Source organism: Caretta caretta, chromosome 8, assembly GCF_965140235.1.
Source record: "Caretta caretta isolate rCarCar2 chromosome 8, rCarCar1.hap1, whole genome shotgun sequence".
In the NCBI taxonomy this organism is placed as follows: Eukaryota; Metazoa; Chordata; order Testudines; family Cheloniidae; genus Caretta; species Caretta caretta.
In genome coordinates this window covers 71,266,464-71,288,244 of record NC_134213.1, presented here as the reverse complement: position 1 = coordinate 71,288,244, position 21,781 = coordinate 71,266,464, and the positions used below count along the sequence as shown (strand labels likewise).

General features: G+C 39.4%; 1 protein-coding gene across 3 annotated transcripts in view; it reads right to left on the bottom strand.

The window, feature by feature from the left end:
* SASS6 (SAS-6 centriolar assembly protein) overlaps positions 1-21,781 on the bottom strand; it is a 53,307-nt gene that overhangs the window by 20,079 nt on the left and 11,447 nt on the right. The window contains exons 7-17 of one of the 3 annotated variants that reach the window (XM_075131596.1): positions 20,648-20,767; positions 20,334-20,525; positions 19,863-20,057; positions 16,521-16,610; positions 16,248-16,427; positions 15,047-15,128; positions 12,282-12,415; positions 10,323-10,448; positions 7,849-7,943; positions 4,813-4,907; positions 1,017-2,929 (exon numbers count right to left, since the gene is read on the bottom strand). In XM_075131596.1, the coding sequence (XP_074987697.1) occupies positions 2,844-2,929; positions 4,813-4,907; positions 7,849-7,943; positions 10,323-10,448; positions 12,282-12,415; positions 15,047-15,128; positions 16,248-16,427; positions 16,521-16,610; positions 19,863-20,057; positions 20,334-20,525; positions 20,648-20,767 (1,395 nt within the window). In that variant the 3' untranslated portion in view covers positions 1,017-2,843. Of the gene's footprint in view, positions 1-1,016; positions 4,692-4,812; positions 4,908-7,848; positions 7,944-10,322; positions 10,449-12,281; positions 12,416-15,046; positions 15,129-16,247; positions 16,428-16,520; positions 16,611-19,862; positions 20,058-20,333; positions 20,526-20,647; positions 20,768-21,781 lie in introns of those variants that run through there. The other 2 variants (XM_048862687.2, XM_048862688.2) reach the window with 2 other exon arrangements.

The window sequence follows — 21,781 nt, the reverse complement described above, 5'->3', positions numbered from 1 at the left end:
TCAAAACAATTTTTCCTACTGCAGGGCTCTACCTTATTTAATTTAAACTTGAACTTGCCATATTGACATGAGCAAGCTGTTTATACCTTACATCAGGTTTGCTCTAAACCTAAGCGTGATGCACCTAGCCTGTGAATGATACTTACTCTGATAAATGTACAGCTGGCCCTCCCTGTGTTTTGGAAAAAGGAGTATGGCAGATACTGTAGTAATAAACTTTCTTCTGATAGAAGGTATTCATTCATTTGGATACAAGTTCCTAATTTTTCCATCAGGGAAGTGGGGGTGGGTAGGCTGTAACTCACATCACTTGCCATAGGAAACTTGTATATGGATATTTGAGGGGAATGACTGGGCCTACCTACTTTTATAAGTGAAGCATCAAATCAGGATGTAGTAAAAGATCCTGTCAGTTACATTTTGAATAAAAACAAGATAATCAGTATCTTACCCCTGCAAAAAAGGGCAAACTAATACACAATGCTAACCTCAAATGTTAGTATCAATATTATCGAAACTTACTCACCAACTAACTTTGGAGTGACTTAAAGTATGTTCAGTGAATGTTACTGGCACACCACTCTTTTCTTAATGTTTAATTTTCTCATTTTTGCACCCACCTTGCCATGTAACATGTAGTAAAAGAATGTTACTGAATAAAACTAAGTAAAAACCCTAATCTTAAACTAACTTGGTATTAACTCATTTACCATTGAATTAATAGGCCACATACCTGAAGCAGGCCACTTCTAATTAAAAGATGGACTTATACTGAGTATTTTTTTTCTTGGACTACAGTACTGCAAAAGGAGTTACCAGTAATTTTTGATATAAGAAAAAAGGTAGAAAGTATTGTCAAGCAGCAGCCTCTAACAATTAGGTTAGGTTAAACTTAGCTAAAAATTGTTGATGTCCTTGCCATGCTAGCAGATAATGTGAAGTTAACTTCATTATAAACCATTAAATGTGATACAAAAGAATGGGGAAGGCAAAGTACAACAATCATCTTACAACACTTGAAAAATAGAACTGCATTTTAATGTTAGCATAAAGCAGAGTCCAGTCAGATGAAAAGAAATTGCTGTCTGATTCTAGTAATTACAATCTGTTATCTAGCACACAGATGGCTACTGTGTGAATAAAATTCTCTCTCTGCTGTTGCCTGTATTCAGTATCCGAGTCTGCTTAAACCAGCTCTTCTTCCCCTTACTAAATGAATTACACATAGGGCCTGAGCTAGTATCACCTTTAGCTAGCAGTAGAATCAGAGCCACCTGCAGGAAAGGAAGGACACTGACAAAACAGCCAGGCATGTTATTACTTTGTCACCCTGTTAAAATGCCTGCCTCTTTTTAACATGGAGGAATCAATTTCAGTGATTACAGTCTTACACATAAATGATGAGAGTAGCTCTGGCCAAATGCAAATACATGGACTCAGGCTGTAGCACACCATCCAAGTTTGGCCTCTTTGGGTAACTTGTCAGCTGCATGATTGCCAAACCCCCTGCCCTCCAGGTTTTATGCATGTAGTTTTTTAGCCATAGAAGTTCCTTCTACCTTTTTTTAAAAGAAAAAGCCACCAGTGTAATACTTTACTAATGTACCATTTTCTCACTTAAATTGCTACTAAGCTGCTTTGAGCATTTATTTTGTACAAGTAGCAACTATGCAGGCATCTTGCTTGTGGGTCTAACTGTCTGAGGTAAGTGTTTTGGATATTTTAAAGTCTTAACAACTGGAGCAAGATAATGTAAGAATTTCTGTCATTACCACCCCCTTTCAAGTAAATACCACCAACAAACTGACAGTAAATTAATCTTGCTTAGCTGATGAGTGCTTAAGATATGGATTCTCAAACTTTCCCCATGCATTGTGTAGGGTACCTGGATGCTGGGCTGGGAATGCCACTGGGCAGCAAGGTGTCATACCATCTGAGTTCTTTTGTAGGATCTAGGCCCCATTCTTCAAGTTTCATACTGATTTCCAATACTACTGCATTATGTGAAAGTATATTTAGTCATTTTATAAAAATTTTCAGTTAGCTGTTCTGAGCAGCTTTTGTAAATCCTAAATTTTTGGACTAAGCAGCTTGATAAGTGGGCCATCAAGCTCTGTCTGGCAAAATGGTACCATTTCCTGGTCTGGACTATAGTGAAATCATAACTTTGCTCTAATTCTCATTTTAAATATTTGAGTGTGTGAAACCACTCTCTCTAATATGTTTCCATTTAACTGTAAGTCCACTGTAGCTGAGCAGAAACATTTTTACTGAAACCATTTTAATATTTCCATTAACATGTACACTTCCAAAAGCAACTATACACACAAAATACAAATTGATTATAAACAAATATACAAATTTTACACTCCAAAATGTTTGTTTACACAGACAGTAATGTGCAAAATTAGGGTGATTAGCCACTCAAACATGCCCATATAATTAAGGGAAAGAGAAGGAGTAGATTCTGATACAATTCAAGTGTAGGAGCTAGGGACATAAATTGAGTCCAAGATACTGGAAAATGCCCAACAACTGTCATTTTAAGTTATCTAGTTTGAGATTAGAATATGGTTCATATAAATTGCAGGGAAAAATTTACTACTCAATTCCATGTAACTGGCTTCCTCAGTCTTCACTGGGACACTCAGGGGAAGAACACAGACTCAGGTTGTAGCATAATTTCACCAACGAACCCAAGTATTAAAATGTATCCAAACCTAAGTGGTAAGTACAGTTAAATTGACTTGATATGTTCTGTACACCACTGTAGTCACCCTTGAAGGCATCTTTGATTACAGCAGTAGAATATGAAATGGATTCCAGATGTTCTAATTAATGCTTCATAAAATTACTGGAACAAGACAGTTCAGATACCTGGTTGTAACTTCCAGTGTATTACAAACTAGCCCATTGTATGTGGAATCATCTGTCATGGTGAGTGAGAGAGAGAGAGACACACACACACACAAAAATAATTAGGGGCTGTGACAAGATGTGAAATTTGTAGCCATAACTCACGTTTGTGCTTTCACTGAGGTAAATATTTAGGATCTCATTTTAAAGCAGCTAATTTAAATATCTGACTAGTGATCCACAAGATACAAATCTGCACACAAATATGTTCACATATGTAAAAAAGTAGTTGGTTTAAGAAAGCAATTTCCAAGCCAAAGAGAAAGAAACCACATGAAACCTACATTAAATAAATGTCCTGCAAACTTTTAATGCTAGGATGTGTCTCTGTAAGAACATGAGTGATCCCATAATGCTTCAACTCTTACATTTACAGAATTTAATATGCTTCAAGTTTAAGAAATTAGCATGAGTCCTAGGCCAGAACCAAAGTGCTCACTCTTTCGCCCCTTACGTTCTTGTAACTGAGCTTCTGAAGATGTGTCTATACTTGCAGTTACAGGTTGTGATTATAGCTCAAGTAGACATCCCCAGTCCAGCCAGTTTGGGTACTGGAGCAGTGAAGCTGCAGCAGGTGCTTCAGTGTGGGCTGTACAAGCCTGCCCAGAACCCTGAGTAATTACTTGTGGAGCTAGTCCAGAGTGAAGCAGTTTCACTGCTGTCGTATTTGAGCTAGCTACATTAAAGCTAGTTCAGGTATGTCGACTTAAGACTGCAACCACATCCTGTGATCGCAGTATAGATGTACCCGACAGGAAACAGTGTTTCATAGGTGGCAGGCCAATAAAAGGATACTCCACATCCTGCTGCATGTTACAGAGATGAATGCCAGAGTGTATATTTCATCCACACGTGGAGATAATATGCAAATAATGCAGATCCACACTGCCAAAATCCTGTATAAGGAGAATATAATACACCGCCTGGTCCTAGCTGACCTGGGTCATTACACTGGTATCCTGACACAAGTGTTGATTTAGGGGCTAAGGAGCCCAGAGTAGTAAGTTCAAAATGCTATGCAAACATGTCTTTCAGTATAAAAACCAAAAATTAGATTCAAACTCTAAACAGATGTAGGAATAACTTGGGAAAAGAAGTTTCCTATATCTGGAAACTGCCCAGCACAACTACCACTGACTTTAGAGATTGCTGAGGGTGCTATGCACCATCCAGGAGCAAGATCCTAAAGTAACAAGGTATTTTCAAGGAGAAACTCCAAGCAGGACTGAGTTTCAGCATAATGACAGAACTAATAGCAATATCATTAGTTTGTGGATTTTTGGCAGGGAAAAGATTAAAATAGGTTGTTTACTACACAAACTCCTCTATGTGGGTCTTGTTGCTCAGTAACCATTTATAAACCTTTTAAAAGGCTTGGTCTCATTTTATGAATAATTATTTCTAAACATTTCCATGTGACTTAAGTAGTTAATATTTTTCCCCTCCCTATTTTACTCTTCTGGCTGGAACTGTATACTGAAATCTATGTAAATCCATTTGCTTTCTCCACAAAAGCCAAAGATTATACAAATGTATAGTAAAGTTAACTCATTTTCCACCGTTACTGTAACATTTTGACTGACAATTTAAGGAGTAATAATTGTGTTTAGTATCTTAATTAAAAGCCATCCAAAATCTTCGATAGTTGGTAAAATAAAAGATTTCATTTAATGATTATGTTGTTTGCAATCCAGGGAAGTAAGCAGAAGCTGCAGACTGTACTCCGGGTTTTGATGAAGTTAATGTTTTTGTTGATGTGGAGGATTTCGGATACTCTGCAAATGGGGGGGGAAAAAACTCTATTAACTTCTGGGGGGTATAAGTAACACCTTCTTAAAGCAGAAAGAATTTTGAAATAAGATTTTTTTACTTTCATGGAACTACCGCCATTCCTACCTGAGGAGTTAAATGTATTTTGGCTGAGACCTCGTAAAGGAATGCTGTCTTCTCTTTTCTTTAAATACTTCAACTCCAATCCCAAGTTCTCACCACTAACCAAAAGAAAATAGAATCGTGCTTAAAATAGGAAAATTTAACACTTCTTTGTTTACCTAATTTTGTAAGCTTGTGTCTTTAATGCAGTAAAGCTCACTAGTAATATACTTAGGGCCTAAAATAAAGGCCCTTCAAAGAGATTAAGACCGACTGAAGCAGCAGCAACCTATAAGACATCTCAAATACTTGTATTCACCATACTAACATCAATGCAGGTGCTGAAACAATAATAATGTAATGGTTACTTACCTTGCAGTAACTGTGGTACTTTGAGATATTTTAATCCATGGTGCATACCACTGTAGGTGTACACATGCCTGAGGCATGCAAGACTAATTTGAACAGCAGTGTCTGTTGGGATCATGCCTGTAGCCAGCATATATGCCCTCAGATGGGGGTACAAATGGCAGGGCGGCCACAACACTCCCTCCAGTTTCTCACTAATCCAGAATCTCACCTAGAGGAGACTCCAAAGGAGCAAGAACGTAGGGTGTTTGTGGGAGCTATTCAGACAAAACATATAAGAACCACAGTTACTGCCAACTAAGTAACGGTTCTTTCTTCAATTATTTGTCCATGTGGATCCCATTCTAAGTCACTGGCCAGCAGCACCTCATGTGGAAGGAGGGAATGAGTAGTCCTAGCTCACTCACTAAACAATGCCTTTCCCAATTTGGCATCTTATCTCAAAGCCACGTCCAGGCACAGTGTTTGGCATCTCGATGAGAAACAGTATAATAAGGGAGGGGGATGAACCATGAGGGACTGAAATTCACTCTCCCACCTGGCTTATGTAATGGCCACCAAAAAAGCAATCTGAGACTAAGGTAGTGAAGAGAACATTCAGAGGCGTTTAAAGGGGGACTTCATGAGGATATTTAGATCCCAAGAGATAGATGGATGCCTGGAAATATGTTTGGTTCGGTGTTCCAATCTATTTTACCTTGCAGGCAGCACCAAGCTTTGGTGCCAAGCTGATTTCTGGCAGTTGTGGATGGCCTGTTGGACTGTGTCAGATCTCTTACTGGTACTGGTCTTAAGAGTTGCATTCTAGCTCACAGAAGTGCTGACTGACTGGGATTCAGAGGTGGAAGGTCCTATGTTGGAGCCTGATACCTGCTCTTCTGGGTCTGAAGTGCCCCTCAGACTGCTCCAGAAGTAGTAATTTTAGCCAACTGACCCTGGATTTTCTCCATCTTGACAAGAAAAGCCAGCAGACAGCACAGCTGTCAAACAAGGGGCTTCTGCTTAAACTGAACAAACAATGGCTATACGTCTGTGTCTGCAGGGAATGAGTCCATTGCACAATGTACAGGGAGTTCAAGCCTGAGGGCTTTGAATCCACTATGACAGCAATGGCGGTGATGCAAACTGCCAAGCAGTAAGAGGGATGGATGGGACTGCTCTGCGCTCAGATGGGGAAAGCACGAGGACATAATGAGTGCCAGGCATAGCTCCAATGGACACTGCTGTTCAAAGATTCTGATTTTGCATGCATGGATACCAAGTGTGGGATCTAAATGGACAATTATGCAATGTTACTTTTTTGTAGTACTACATAAAATGTGTTGACATTTTATTTTAATAACTTTTATATAGATTAATATTCCAGCCCTGTCTACACAACAAACTGTTTTTGTAATCAGTCTGACACTCATCCAACCCAGTTACAACAAACGTGACAGTTTCTGCACGGCAGTGTTTTCCACCTCAAAACCACATGACAACCAGGTTTGTTCATCCACATTTATAACAGTGCCAAGAGTTCTTTGGATCAGTGCTTTCTTAGAAAATTTGGGCAGCTATCTCAGTGACTCAGAAGATGAAAGAATTCCCAGAGGGCACAGACACAGAGCAATGCATTCTGGGATATCCCCCCCCAGAGCAGTGGAAAGCTGGAAAGGAGAGCCAACTGAGATAAAAGATTCAGTTAGAGGAGGTCCTATCTACACCACAAAAACAGTTTACAAAATTTGTTTCAGGAAGACATATTTGCCAGTCTAAGACTTTAGTGCTATAACTGGGAATAACCATGTAATTAACTGGTTAAATGCAGTTAAAATATGTAGTGCAGCCAGAACTTAATGTTTTCACTTACTCATCCCACTGGGCCTACCTCCTTCATTGTAGGATTTCTAAAACCACCCACTATTTGTACACTCCAGCACCATCCTGGTAAACTGGAATAAAGAAACCAGACTTCATCTGCAAATGGAATTACTAGTCACATCACTTTAAGCAATAGGCTCTGAATGCCATCACTAGCCAGACTTGCTAGGGCAGTCAGCATTTCAACAAATGAACATTCATTGTCCTCACTCTACTTTTCAGGTCACTATGACATCCATTTCCAGAGTAGCTGGCCCCCATTAAGCTGATGCTCCCACATACCAATATCACCGCTATTGTGGACCTCCACTAAAGAACAGAATTGTCACAATACAGGGTCAGGTACAGCCATATTTAAAGTCATTAGTGCTATCTGACAAAGTTTGGTTTCTGTAGTGTATCCCAAGAGAGCTGAATAATGAAAAAATTAGACTACTTTAAAAAGGAACTGACACGGACTTTTTTGGGGGGGTGGTGGTGGTGGGGAGGGAGATAGGTAAATCTGCAAACAAGACAATTTAATATTTCACTAGAAATGAAATATGGCTTCTTCAGAATTATTCATAAAACAAAAAAAACTACTTCCAAAGACACTTGGACAGAGGACCACATTTTCAAAAGTAGCCTCTAAAATTACAGGTTTATTTTGTGAGTGTAAGTCTGTGCATGCTCACTGGAACATAACAACACAATGTGTATTCACAAACTTGGGTATAAAAAAAACTTTTGAAAAAAAAAATGTCCAACAATTTTAGAAAGGCTGGGCTGAGTTCTCTGAGAATTGGACCTCAAAATAATATCTATGGGCACAATCATCATGATACTCACTTTTCTTTATTTGTTGAATGACCAGTTGCAATAGGAAATCCTGGCTGAATGTCTGAACTTCTATTAGTTTTTGAAAGCTGCACGTTAAACTGAACCTGCCAAAAGATCAAAGGTTTCACACATTCAACAGTTTGGATCCAGATATGATTATGCACCAAGAAAATGTATAGACTGAGGACTTTTGTCAGACTGAGCACTTCAGGGCAATAAGGTTCCACACCATGTTTAGCAAATGCTTAACAAATAAAATAGCATAGATATAAACCAAAGAAGCAATTCAGTTGACAAATCTGCTGTGTATAAATAGGATAGCACAGGGTGAATTACTGATACATAGCAACATGGTTTGTTATCCAATATAAACAGGAAATAGTTCCTGCTTCTCAATTATTTAAGTTATGTTAAATTTAAGATTTAGGGTAGAGCAGCAGCTTACAGCCCACTAATATAGTGCTGACTGATATCTGATTGAAGTCAGTTATGCCAAAGTAAAGCTGATATTTGCCAAGAAAGCCTTTGTTTAAAGTTTTGGTGTCTTTAGTATTCGGTGTTTTTTTCTGAAACATCAGGTTTGATTGTTTTTAGTAAGGTAAGTCTTTTGCGGAGTGTAATAGGGCAGTCTGCCACTTTAAGAGCATGGGGCCAAGCTAGCCCTGTTCATTAAACTGATCCAGCTGAGCAGGAGAAAGGTGTTCTCCCAAAAAGAGACTCAGCAGAATTCATTTTTTAAAAAAGGTCATTGGATAACAATTGTTCATTTAAAGCTTTTTTTTTTTTTCAATGTAATACATTTAAATTTTCAAAGTATGGGGGAATCAGACAATTATTTAATGACAACACATGCTGAGACTCAACACATTAAAGCTTTATAACCACACACAGATATACAAAGTAAATATCCTTGAATCCAACAAACGTCTCAAGCAGCATTTTTCTTACTTTGCTGATCTGTAAATTTTGATTATTATTGATGGAAATATATTTTTGGGTGGCTTTGTGCGTGTACGGTGAAATTGACATTTACTGATAAAAATCTCATCTTTCCAAGCCTATCCATAAAGAGCAGCAGGAAGAGGCTGCAGAGAGCAGAAAGTTTTGCAGGTCCTCTCTGGGAATAGGAAGACAGGCCAGAAGCCAGGAGGCCTGGATAGCAGAAGGAGATACTGGAAACACTCAAGGAAACACCTCTTTGGCCACTCTCATGTACAAGGGCAGGGAGCAGAGATCGAATCCAGGAGGGACATAGGACTTTTATTAAGCCCAAGGTGGGCATTGTTTGCATTATTGCTTGGTTGGAGCCTTTGAACTCTAGGAAGGGACTCCACAGTTAAATCTGAGAGCCCTCTAGTCTGAAGGACAGTAGAGCCTGGAGTGTAAGGCGGCGGCAAAGCCCAACCCTTTTGAGTTACGGTATTGAACTTTAGTTTGTGATTCGAGGTGCCCCTATTAATATATTACTCCATGACATGGGTGTCATTAGTAAAGCTAGTTTTGTCACAGACCAAAGACCTCCATGACTTCAGCCTGCGGTGGCTGGGAACTGCAGAGTCCCACCACCCTGGAGGTGGCAGGGGGACCCCCGCAACTCCAAGTCCCCACAGGTGATGGGGGTCCCTGGAGCTCCCAGCCAGCCCCCCACAACTGCTTCCCATTTTGTCATGGAAATTTTTAGTAGAAGTCAGGGACAGGTCATGGGCTTCCATAAATTTTTCTTTATTGCCCATGACCTGTCTGTGACTTTTACTAAAAATAGCCATGACAAAATCTTAGCCTTAGTTATTAGCTAAGACAGTGTTGGAGAAGTATACTTGAGGAGCCCTGAGAAGAGGAATCAAAGAGTGGGATGCTTGCAAGGCCACACCCATGCCATCGGGATACTCTGAAATAGTGATGCTATGGCACTGAGCTATAGTAATTTCAATCCCAAATTGTATAGAATATATGAAGTGTTTAGTGTACTACAAACTACTTCTGTAAGGAATAAAGAACACGAAGATATACAGACAACTGAAAAGGGAACCTTGCTGACTTTGAGAACTTCTTTCTCACTAGTTTACAGTAGGACGTTTACTATAATCAAATAGAAATTAGGGGAAGTTACATTTGGGAGACAGTATGGTATATTAGACTGAAAACCAGAGGTAACTGCCAGGAATTCTCGTGTTCTAGGTTTAACACTACAACTAATTTGCTGTGTAGCTTTTGTTCAAAGGAGAATTCATGACAAGGTGGAAAATACCTTACAGGAGAGTCATGAAAATTAGGGTTTGTAAACTGTTGAAAATGCCAAATATTACCACCACTAAAATAATTTAGTGTTTATAGCCAAATTCTTGCTGTCACTTAACATAAAAACCATATCACATAGCATACTGTGTTAATAATTTTTGGAAATAGCCAATTAAGTCAAACTGTTCAGAAATATATGATTAGAAATGTTTGTCTTGAGCACAGAAGTAAAAATAAACGCCTGCCTTTGGTCCTGAAACCTGCTGGTTGGCACTTTTCACAGGTGCTGTTTCTGGAAAGTTTTGGAAAGCACATACTGGAGAGATGGGGTAACTGATTCCTGAGCTAGTAAAACGGAGTCTGTTGTCAAGCTGTAAGAGAGAAAAATAAAAATGTAGAAAGAGGAGGAAACAGCAGTGCAACAGTAGAAAATTAAAATCTATGTATGCATCTCTAGTTCCAGCATCTCTAGTTTTCTTTTTAATAGTGGTTCACTTAAAGTAGAAACCAGACATTCAAGATCACTAAACTGGGACTCAGGAGACTTGGGTTTTCTTCCTAGCTCTGCCGCTGGTCTGCTGGGTGTCCTTAGGAAGGGCATTTCACCTCTTAGTATCTAAGTTTCCCCAACTGTAAAATGAGGATAAGGAGACAGACCTCCTTTGTAAAGAATGTAGAGAACCACTGATGAAAAGCGCTATATAAGAGCTAGGCATTAGTATTCTTACTGGGTAATCATGCCTGGCAGGCTTCAATGAGCATTTCATTTCACTGAGCCCAGATGTAAAAATTTAAAACTGACCTTTGTAGTCACAAAATATTACCACAAATTAATGTTTATACATTATAGTGACTAAAGTACAGGGAAGAAATTGGTTTACATTCTTAAAAGGAATACTTGCAGATACTAGACAAGGTAAGCATTATTTTACTAGCACTTTTCCCTCTAACAACAAACCACAAGATTTGACTAATGTACTCTTGACTATACTCTTATTACAAGTGTATGTAAGTCACACAAGACTGTGCATCAAAGAGAAAATGTAGCAATGCAAACAAGTTGGGTTTTTTGTTGTGTTTTTTTTTTTTTTTAAGATTAAATGGCTGCAGATCTACAGGCCTTAGTTACTGGAAGGGGAACAGAACAATAGAGAAGTAAAACCTGCTAGCCGAGGTAAAATGGGCATGTGCTAGATATGTTGAATCAAAAAAAAAAAAACCAACCAACCAAATAAACACTGACTGATAGATTTGAGAACTCCTTGAAAGCATTGTACCACACATCTTAAGAGCCAGCAGGCCTACTTTAATTTGGTCTCTTTAAACAAGAACATTTTATAAGAATTTTTTACTCCTCATTTCCCTTGTGCTCTTTAAAATACCTCACTAGCCCTAAGTTAAAAAGTTATGTTCATGTAAAAATTAATGACTATCTGGAACATTTGTTAGTAACCATTTCTAGAAGTATGAAGATGTCTAAGAGCAAGACACCCACACTTTTTCTTATGCAATTTCTATTAGTGTTGTAATCGTTTTTCTGTGTGTTGGCAGATTTTTAAATTCTAATTTCATATTAAATTCAAAAGTGAAAGGGACATTCTGCATGTAGTTTTATATATATATATATATATATATATATATATATGTTTTACCAGATTAGCAGAAGCTCTAGGTCCTCCAGGCAGAGGAAAAATACCTGTACATCCCCTTCCACCAGGTAAATAACTCTTAGTTATATAAAGAGCAACCCAGAATACTTTATGACCTTTGCTTGGTGGCATGTCTAGCATGTGTTATATAGCCTATCTTTCTATTCACATACAATTTCTGGTGTTTGGTGTAAGTGCGGTGTAATGGACTGTTTGAGGAGGACATTCTTGACTCATTTTAGAGAAGGATCTTAAGAATATTAGACGTGTAGATGCATGCACATTTTAGCATATGCTATTTCACTAGCCCAAACGCATTGTACAAATTTGTGCATTTTAACAGTTTATATCGCTTATTCAAGACAATAAGAATTTAGGAAGTTCTTATTTATGATACTAGTAACTTTGTTGCATCCATTAACAGTGCACAACATGATGAGAAAAATTCAAATACCAAAGCATTTCTCCTAGGTACGGTAAGCACTTCACTTGGCATGTATCTTTATTCTAAAAATGTACAGAAAGTACAAAGTTTTATAAATTTGGATAGCTTACCATATTGTGAGGTGAAGTGCCAGTTTTAATAGTGCCATTGCTTGAATGTATAAGTGGAATGGTAGACGTTCCCAATATCTCTTGCTTTCTTGCCATCTGAATTTCATTCAGTTGCTTATTTAACCATGTGATTACTATATAGAAAAAGGAGTAAAACTCTAATTTTCAAGCATTTCGTTTTCCATCCCTTTTATTAGTACTGTAAATCTAACATAAACTACGTCAAGAAATCATGTGAATGATTCTATTTCATGTTATATTAGTGTTATATTTGCCCCCTCCGCCCCCGCAAAGTCCTATCTCTCAAAACGTAACAGGCCTGATTAACTTTCCCCTTCAACCATCTACTGCTAAAAATGGCTTAAAAAAAAAAAATCAGGTTCCTTAAAGAGCATAATGACAGGTTTCAGAGTAACAGCCGTGTTAGTCTGTATTCGCAAAAAGAAAAGGAGTACTTGTGGCACCTTAGAGACTAACCAATTTATTTGAGCATGAGCTTTCGTGAGCTACAGCTCACTTCATCAGATGCATACCGTGGAAACTGCAGCAGACTTTATATATACACAGAGAAAGTGTATATATAAAGTCTGCTGCAGTTTCCACGGTATGCATCTGATGAAGTGAGCTGTAGCTCACGAAAGCTCATGCTCAAATAAATTGGTTAGTCTCTAAGGTGCCACAAGTACTCCTTTTCTTTTTTTTTTAAAGAGCATAGTCATCTTTTAAATGTCCATTATTATAACCTATTACTTAATTTTTCATAGAACAGCAATAGAGTATTAATTAGAACCCACAACTATAGGGAGGTAAGCATGTAATAATTAGAGACCCCGTAGCTGGATTTAAGTTCATTGAGTTCAATATGCTTTGGATTATGCCCCATAAAGAGTAAGAGATCTACAAACATACATAACTTTAAGCATGTAAGCTTTCCCACGGACTTCAATGAAATTCTTTACCTGCTTAAAGTTAAGCATGTGTATTAGTAGGATGCACAACTGGAGCCTATATTTTCAAAGCATCAATTTGTAACTTATCTGTGCAATTCTTGTTTTAACTCGTGGTCATGTAGCTTAAAGTTAGAATCGCATGTACACTTTCTCAAATTCTAAAATGTAACACTTAGAAAGTTGTAAGGGAAATTCTGTTTTATGTGAAGAACCACACCAAACAAATTAGGGCTACTATAATACACTGGAAACCTGAACTGAACGGTTACTAAATTGTTTGATCCTTGTGGGCTGTGGGGTGGCGGGAGCGGAGGGGAACAGCAGGAAATCACAAGTATGCCATGATAGAAATGAGCAATCTTTCTAGCTTCACGATGAAATAAAATGTTTTTAATACAAAATTTTACTCCTGAGGGCATTCTGTGCCAAAAATTAAAAATTCTGCATACAATATTTTAAAATTCTGCAAATTTTATTTGTCAAATAAATGTGGAGACTCCAGCATGGCATTGGCAAGCACAGGCCACTGGCTGGAAAGAGGTGGGAGATCACTGTGCAGCTCCCACCAAGGACACGGACTCAGTGATGAGGCTGCACCCAACCCTGACACAGCACAAGGACAGGGCCTTCCCCAGAAAAACCCTAGGGCCCTGCCACTCTCTGCCAGGTACACCAGGTGTGGGGCAGACAGGCTCAGCAAAGGAGGATCCAAGTTTGGAGGGGCTTAGTGGGGGGGAATCCAGGTGTGGGTTGAGAGAGTTGTGTGAGGGGCAATCTGGGTGCAGGCGGCTCAGTGAGGGATCCGAGTGGGAAGGAGGATCTCGATGCAAAGGGGCTTGTTAGGGGGTTCTGGGTACAACGGTCATGGGACTCTACAGGAGGATCCAGGTGCAGGTGGTTCATCGGGGTGATGAACAGTGATCAGTGTACAGTGATTCCCTCCCCCTGCAGCTGAGGAGCAATGGGTGCAGGAAGCGTGGAGGGAAAGTGGGAGGGAGTTTGTAGAGCTTCCTGCAGCCAGGGGAGAAATCTGGGGGTGGGTCTGACATGGCCCCAGATACTGTGAAGAATCATAGAATATCAGGGTTGGAAGGGACCCCAGAAGGTCATCTAGTCCAACCCCCTGCTCGAAGCAGGACCAAACCCCAACTAAATCATCCCAGCCAGGGCTTTGTCAAGCCTGACCTTAAAAACCTCTAAGGAAGGAGTTTCCACCACCTCCCTAGGTAACGCATTCCAGTGTTTCACCACCCTCATAGTGAAAAAGTTTTTCCTAATATCCAATCTAAACCTCCCCCACTGCAACTTGAGACCATTACTCCTCGTTCTGTCATCTGCTACCATTGAGAACAGTCTACAGCCATCCTCTTTGGAACCCCCTTTCAGGTAGTTGAAAGCAGCTATCAAATCCCCCCTCATTCTTCTCTTCTGCAGGCTAAACAATCCCAGCTCCCTCAGCCTCTCCTCATAACTCATGTGTTCTAGACCCCTAATCATTTGTGTTGATTAGGAGGAAGAGGAAGTCCTGTCCTCCCCAGCCCAGCTGGGACTAGCAGCTGAGCCTGGCGCAGGGTCTTCTCCAGTCCTGCCCCCTGCCCCACAGTGATTCACCCCTCTGCTGGCTGCCCTGGGCACCCAAAACATAGTGCTGGGGAGGGGTCACATGACCACTCTTGTGGCTTCCCTATCAGTCATTTTTCTGCGAGGAAGCAAAGAAATCTGAGGGGATCAAATTCTGTGCAGTGGTGAAGAATTCCCCTACGTGTAACAAAAACAAGGAGAGAGAGACCTAAAGAAGGAATCCAGTAAACCTACCATTTTCATTGGTTTTTAGCAGTTGCTTGCTTTCTTCCAGTTTTTGTACTGTAGTTTCTAACTGTTCTTGCAACTTGCATACCTGAAATATTTCCATACTAATTACGTCAAGCATAATCAAGAAATATCAATGATTAAAAACTGAAGAAAACAGTGGAAATAAATATCAAAGATTTGGAAGTACAGTTGATCTTATCTTTCAGTGTTGCTTTGATTTAGAGTCACAATTAATCGTAGTACAAAAGGGGTGTGATTACACAATGAAAAGATCCTTATTTTCTTGGCATTGATTTCAAGGCAAAAAAGTGTCAGTTGGCACTGGGCAACTATTTATGCCTTTGAAAAATCTCTCTCTCAGCTTTTGCCTGTTTCTGCCCTTCAGAAGTATGTTGATTCATAGCTCTGTACACTCCGTTGCATTCACTGAATGTTTTGTACTCTAAATTCTAGCCCTATTCAAATACAGTATCCTCTCTCTATTTGTATTTAAAGAGGTAACAAGGTAAAGAGTTTTCATTGTAGGAGTTAGCTTTTGTTAAAAGGTTTGCTAACCCTAATAGTAACTGAAATCTGAGATGGCCCTGAACTCCTGCTGTCTTTGCTGGAAGTTCTGTCCAGATATGAAGTTTGCAGTTCCAAACCACATTCATGAAGTGTTTTAAACATGCAAGAGAACCAGAAACTGAACTGACCAGTATGTTTTCATTCTTGGAACTGAATAAAATACCAAATGCAAATAAAGCATAGAGCCTAAAAACAGTGGGCGAAACTTTCTTTTTTTTAAATCTTTCATATTTTATCTAAGTAATACAAGAAAATCTCCCTCTTTAAAAAAAAAACAATTATTTTTTAATTTGAATGTCTCCTTAGGTAAAAAGCATATTGATCCAAACAATTAAGTTTATAATTATTTTAGCTATTTTTCTTGGACTTCCCAATTTGTCAAATTTAGTGCTGTTACTAAAATTTGAGAGTTTTGCTTCAACTGGGCTCTCTATTCCCTCTATGTTTTTATCAACCAGAAAAATACACTACACTAACATTTGCCAGAATTCTGTTTCAATAAACCATTTCATAAGTGGGTAAAGTCATTCAGTTTTACAGACAGCAATTCAAGGCTAATCCTGCAAACACTTAAACGCATGCTTAATTTAAAGCACATACATAAATGGTTACAGCTTAAGATAATGCATTAAGTTACCTCTTGCTCTTTTACTCGAAGAGATTGTCCAGTCTCCTGAAGTTCCCTTTGCTCTTTCTGTAGTTTCTCTTCTTTTTCAGCCAAGAGTTTTTCTTGCTGAATTGTTACTGTATTTTTCAATTTCAATTTACTCATTAGTGTTTTCAAATCTCCTTGTAACTTCTTGATAATTTCATTAGCCTATTAAACAAGAATCATTTCTAAATTAAACAACAATGCATAAAATTAAATGAAGAAATCCTATGATTAGGACAATTTCATGTTTAAACAAACCTTAAGAAGTTCAGCCGATAATGACTTTATTGTTGCTTCAAGTTTTCCTACATGAACTTGTTTCTTCTCTGTATTTTCTTCCAGTATCACCTTAAAAAAATCAAAAGGTTTTCCATTAGCAAGGTTTTGTGCTTCTTAAAAAAAAAAAAAAAAAAAAAAAAAAGAGCACAATACTTAAATCTGATTTAGATCAAGCTCGTTAAAATTTGCATTAGACGGGAGAGGGTTTACTCCCCCTGTGCAGTCACTGTAGTTGTTCGAGATGTGGTCCCTAGGGACCAGGGGTCTCAAACACATGGCCCGCAGATTTATTTCCTGCAACCCGCCATAGGCGCCGACTCCACCAGCAGCCAAGCTCCCCCTCACGCCCCGCTCTCCCCTGAGCGCACCGCATCCCCGCTTCTCCACCTACCTCCCAGTGCTTCCTGCCAACAAAACAGCTGTTTGGCAGCACTTAGGACTTTCCAGGAGGGAGGGGGAGCAGCAGGGACGCGGGCGCTCAGGGGAGGAGATGGAGAAGAGGTGGGGATTTGGGGAAGGGGGCAGAGACTTTGGGGAAGGGGTTGGAATGGGGGCTGGGAATGGGTGGGAAGAGGCAGGGCCTCATGGACTAGATGAGCAGTCTGAGGTATGAAGTTCAGCATGTATGATTCTTTGCTGTGAGTAGTTGGGAAGAATGTTTGTTAAAAAAGTGGCAACGTATTTTGTATGAATAGTTACTTTAAAAAAAGTTCCTGACATTACATCTATGTTGACAGACTGTTAGTGTAGATCATCATTGTTACTGACCACATAGGGAATAGTTACAGGTATTTAAATTTTATTAAAACCCCTCTTCGCATTACCGTTTAAAAAAAGTTAATACATTGACTTTTAATAGCATACTACAGTACTCTTCATTTTTTTCATTTTTGACTATATTTTTGTATCATTGTATGAAATGGTTTCAGTGATGCGGCCCTCGGGCCAATGTACTAGTCCTCATGGGGCCCTCGTGGTGATTTGAGTTTGGAATCCCTGCTAAGGACGCTCCACTTCAGGTGGGCATGCACCTTCAAATTGGAGATTTTAGCTAGCAGTGCCTGTTTGACCCATGCATGCACTCTACTATGCCTAGTACTCTGCAACATGGCTAAATAGATCTGTGCAGGTGACCCACCCTCAATTCCTTCTCTACCACAAAGATCCACAGCAGAGAAATCCGAAGCAGAGGGCAAGGACGTGGAGTACTGAAGCACCCATAGGAGGGCATCTCAAAGAACTAGTTACTGAACAGGGTGAGTAACCACTCCTTCTTTAAATAGTGTCCCTATGGGTCCTCCACTTCAGGTGACTACCAACCAAATTCTGGTTCAGGTTTCCCCTCCTCACTATCAGAGGAGTATTTTTCTGGAGACTGCTAGGGAAATGGAACATATTTGAGAGACACCCTCAAACTCCATCCCAATAGCATGAGCACTCATGGATGCCCCCACCTATACCCCATGGGCCCACTCAATTGCTGTACTGGGATCAATTGGTGACATATTGCCAAAAATTCTCTAGGACCCCTAGCATCACTCATTGCCATGATAAGGCTAAACAATCCTTCCCATCCTCTCTTGAAGCCCTGAACCACAAGGAGAGACTTTTGAGGAGCAGAAGGTGAAAGCAGAGAACAAGGTAACCCTACTAACAACATCTCCTCTTCATCCCCAGATAAAGTAGTTATGATTCCTTCACCATTGCAGGTTGATGACTTCAAACAGCACCAGTAGAAAAAGGTGGTGACTGTCGGTACTGGGTGAATGTCTGGAGACTCAGAGGTCCTCAGTACCAAACAAAGGGGAGTCAGGCATCTCTGTCACTGTGAGGTGCTGTGAAAATTTAACCTCCTGCAGTATCGACATGGCAGTCAGTACTGAGGCTGCAGCCTGAGCAGAGGTGATTCTGGTAGATGGAGCAAATGACACTGTAGGCTTTATGCACTCCAAGGAACGACCATTAGATGATAGTCTGGTCTTCTGCAGTACTGAAATGGAAGGTTCCAAGAACCTGGCTGATTCTTTGAGTACTAACTTAGAAGAGACAGTCTTCTTCTCCTTGTCAGCTCAATCTCCTGATAGTACCAATGATGTGCTGGAACCTTTAGATTCTTTGGTTTTAGTGGTGGTCACAGTACCTGAGGAACCTGCAGTCTTGTGGGTACTGAGTCAGGAACCAACAGGCGCAAAAGCAGTTGTCTCAATCGGCGACCAGTGCTTCTTTGAAGTAGATTCCCTATCTGGGGAACCCGAGCTCCTTTTCCTAGAGTCTTTTTGAGAGGATTCTTGAGTTTTCCCCTCTTAGAAGCTCTAAGGGAGTGTTACGCCAAAGTGGTTGAAGAGCTCAACTTGCTTGGAGACCAATGTATGAAGGAGGTCTCCTAGCCTGTTTCAGAAACTAGACAGACAGCTCTCCATCATGAGGCAGTGCAATTTAATCTCCAGGTTCTTTCTGGCTCTTGATTTTCATGCCAGGCAAAAATTACACTTCTGGGGGACGTGTGACTTCTCAAGGTAATGGATGCACTGGGAGTGCCCATCGCTCACCAGGATAGCCTGCCGGCATGAAAGTCAATCTGTAAAACCTGAAGAGCTGGGCACACCCTCTCAGCAACCTAAAGTTCCCTGCAGGGAACAAAACCCTGAAAGGACGTCAATAATAATAATTAATTTATTACTACTACCATCATCATCTACTATCACTACAACTAGTTAGCTATGTAAAACTATTTGGAAAAATAAAACCTACTTGAAATAAGCTCAACTCAGACACTTCACCCTGATATTCTATGATACTTCTGAGGCTCCATCTTAGCCCAAGGCAGCTGAGAAAAAACTGAAGGCAGTCTGCCCATGCAGCTCTATACAGACACGGTACAGAGCATGAGTCAGAGTAGAATGCATGTAAGGGCCAAACGGGAACTGCTACCTAAAATTTCTGATAGAAGATGCAATGGGGCACATGCGCAGTTGAAGTGGAGCACCCATAGGGACGCCACTAGAAGAACCACCTCACTAATTTTCACATCACTAATCCAGTTTTTAAACAGAAAAATTCAGTCTCATATGTCAGCAAAATCTAATAGTAAGAGATGAATATATTTTGTAAAAGTAGTGTATATTTACTGTTGGACTACAACGTACTATAATTGTAACTAATTGTATTTTGCAATGCTGTAACCTTAATTCTTTAAATCATGGTTGATCATCTATTTGCCAGTTCACAAAATCGGATAATCCACAATTGCCCAGTTGTGAACAGCAATTAAGCATGGTTCTACACTACTTTAGAAACAGTATATTTAGAAACTAACAGAACCTTTTGTTCTTGTGTTGCATCTAATACTTCTTTTGTCCTAATAATTAGCTGGTCCTTATCTTTGATCTCTTGTTCCAAAACAGCAACTCGTGTTTGTAGCTGATTAATGTGTTTCTCTTTTTCATGGCATTCAGCATCCAGAGTAGCATTCTCCCGACGCAACGACAGCACTTCTTGCTTTGCTCTCTGGCACTCCTAGAATGTTTGGAAAAAATATTTTCAAAACAAAAAACAAAACAAAAACACTGCAATACCTTAAGTTTGAATAACCATATCTAACTCTTACCAAGGATATCAATAAGACAATAGAAATAGGTAATAAAAATAAATACTTCAGAACCTAAAGTATGGATTCCCACAACCTGAACATTTGCTGTATTTTCACAGATTGCACTGTATATCGTGTGAGTGTATTGATTGTGTTATCCCTATACAAATATAGATTTGAAAATAAAAATGAACATTCCATACATCATCTATCCCAGAGAGTTTTGCTTTAAGTTCTCTAATTGTGGAGTCTCCTTTGTATCTCCTTTCTGTTAGGTCCTTGTTGGCAATCTCTAGTTCTGACAGTCGATTCTGTAGCTGTTGGATACTTTTCTGATGCAAGCTTTCCAGTTCCTTTTTCTGTTGTTCATGTTGTTGTTGGTACTGAGTCTGCACCTGTAATGAAAAAAGAAGTTGGAAAACAAAGGAAGAAGTGCTTCAGTGAAACTAACCTTAAACTAAGAAACTACTAAATGTGTACCTATATTTTTGGTTTGTTTTTCCTTCAGTTCTCATACCTGGAGAGCTTTCTCCTTCTCATTTGTCAATTCCTGAGTGTGCTTATTTGTTAGCGTTGTTGTATGTGACGTCCATTCACTTCTCAGCTTATCTAATTCCCGGCTCTTTTCTGACAAGCTCTGTGTTTGTTGAGACAGCATAAAGAATCTTGAAAAATGTATCATATTATACTGAACAATACTTTGCACTATATTGTGATTTTCATCCAAGGATCTCATAGTGCTTTACAGAACTAACTGAATCCTCACACCACCCAGTGACATACATCTCAGCTTTACAGATGGGAAACAGAGGGTCATCAAACAATGACAGAGCTGGTAAAAGAATCATAATTCCCAACCTTATGCCCTAACCACAGCATGGTACTCTCTCCTGTCAAGTGGAAGAAAGAGTGAACACACTCAGCCACGCCACAGCGCTGTAAATACCAACTTTTCAGTATGAAAAATATACTACTTGGTAGCATTTTTCTTTTAAATTTGCAACAGAAGTGTACAGCAGTTCCAATTCTATAAAAAGTTAATGTGTTTTTAAAATGTCAACTGTCTGACAAGTCCACAGAAGGGGAAAAAAGGAACATTAAGGCTCTCTCTCTCTTTAGTGACCAAAGTTCAGTCTGTATTTTTACCGTATGACCCACAGCCGCCATCCTCTAAAAAAGAAGTGAAACCGCAACAGGGCCCACCATCTATCTTAAATAGAATTTTAGAACATAAATAGCCACAATTTTAATAATTTTTTTCTTTGCTTCATACAGAACACAAAGTAAAGAGTTCCAAAATATCTTCATTGTGTGACATTTCAATGTAGAGACAGTCTTATGAACTACTTATTCTCATATTTCTGAGCACATAATATTCCTATGGCAACCACAGCAAGTGCTTGCAGGGAAAAGTAAAGTGTTTTTAGTTGTCTTTAGTATGATGTTTTGACCTTTCTTCAGAACTGTTCATCACACTGGCTACTTTTGAACTTCACTTCACCTCCTTCTGCCCTGCCAAAATTGGTTGTTTCTCAACACCATGTAACCAGCCAGACATCTATGGGTCACCAGCAGTAAATACTCCACAGGCCAAACAATTCAAAATAAATGCACAGATATAAGATTAGATACGAAACAAGAAAAGATAATA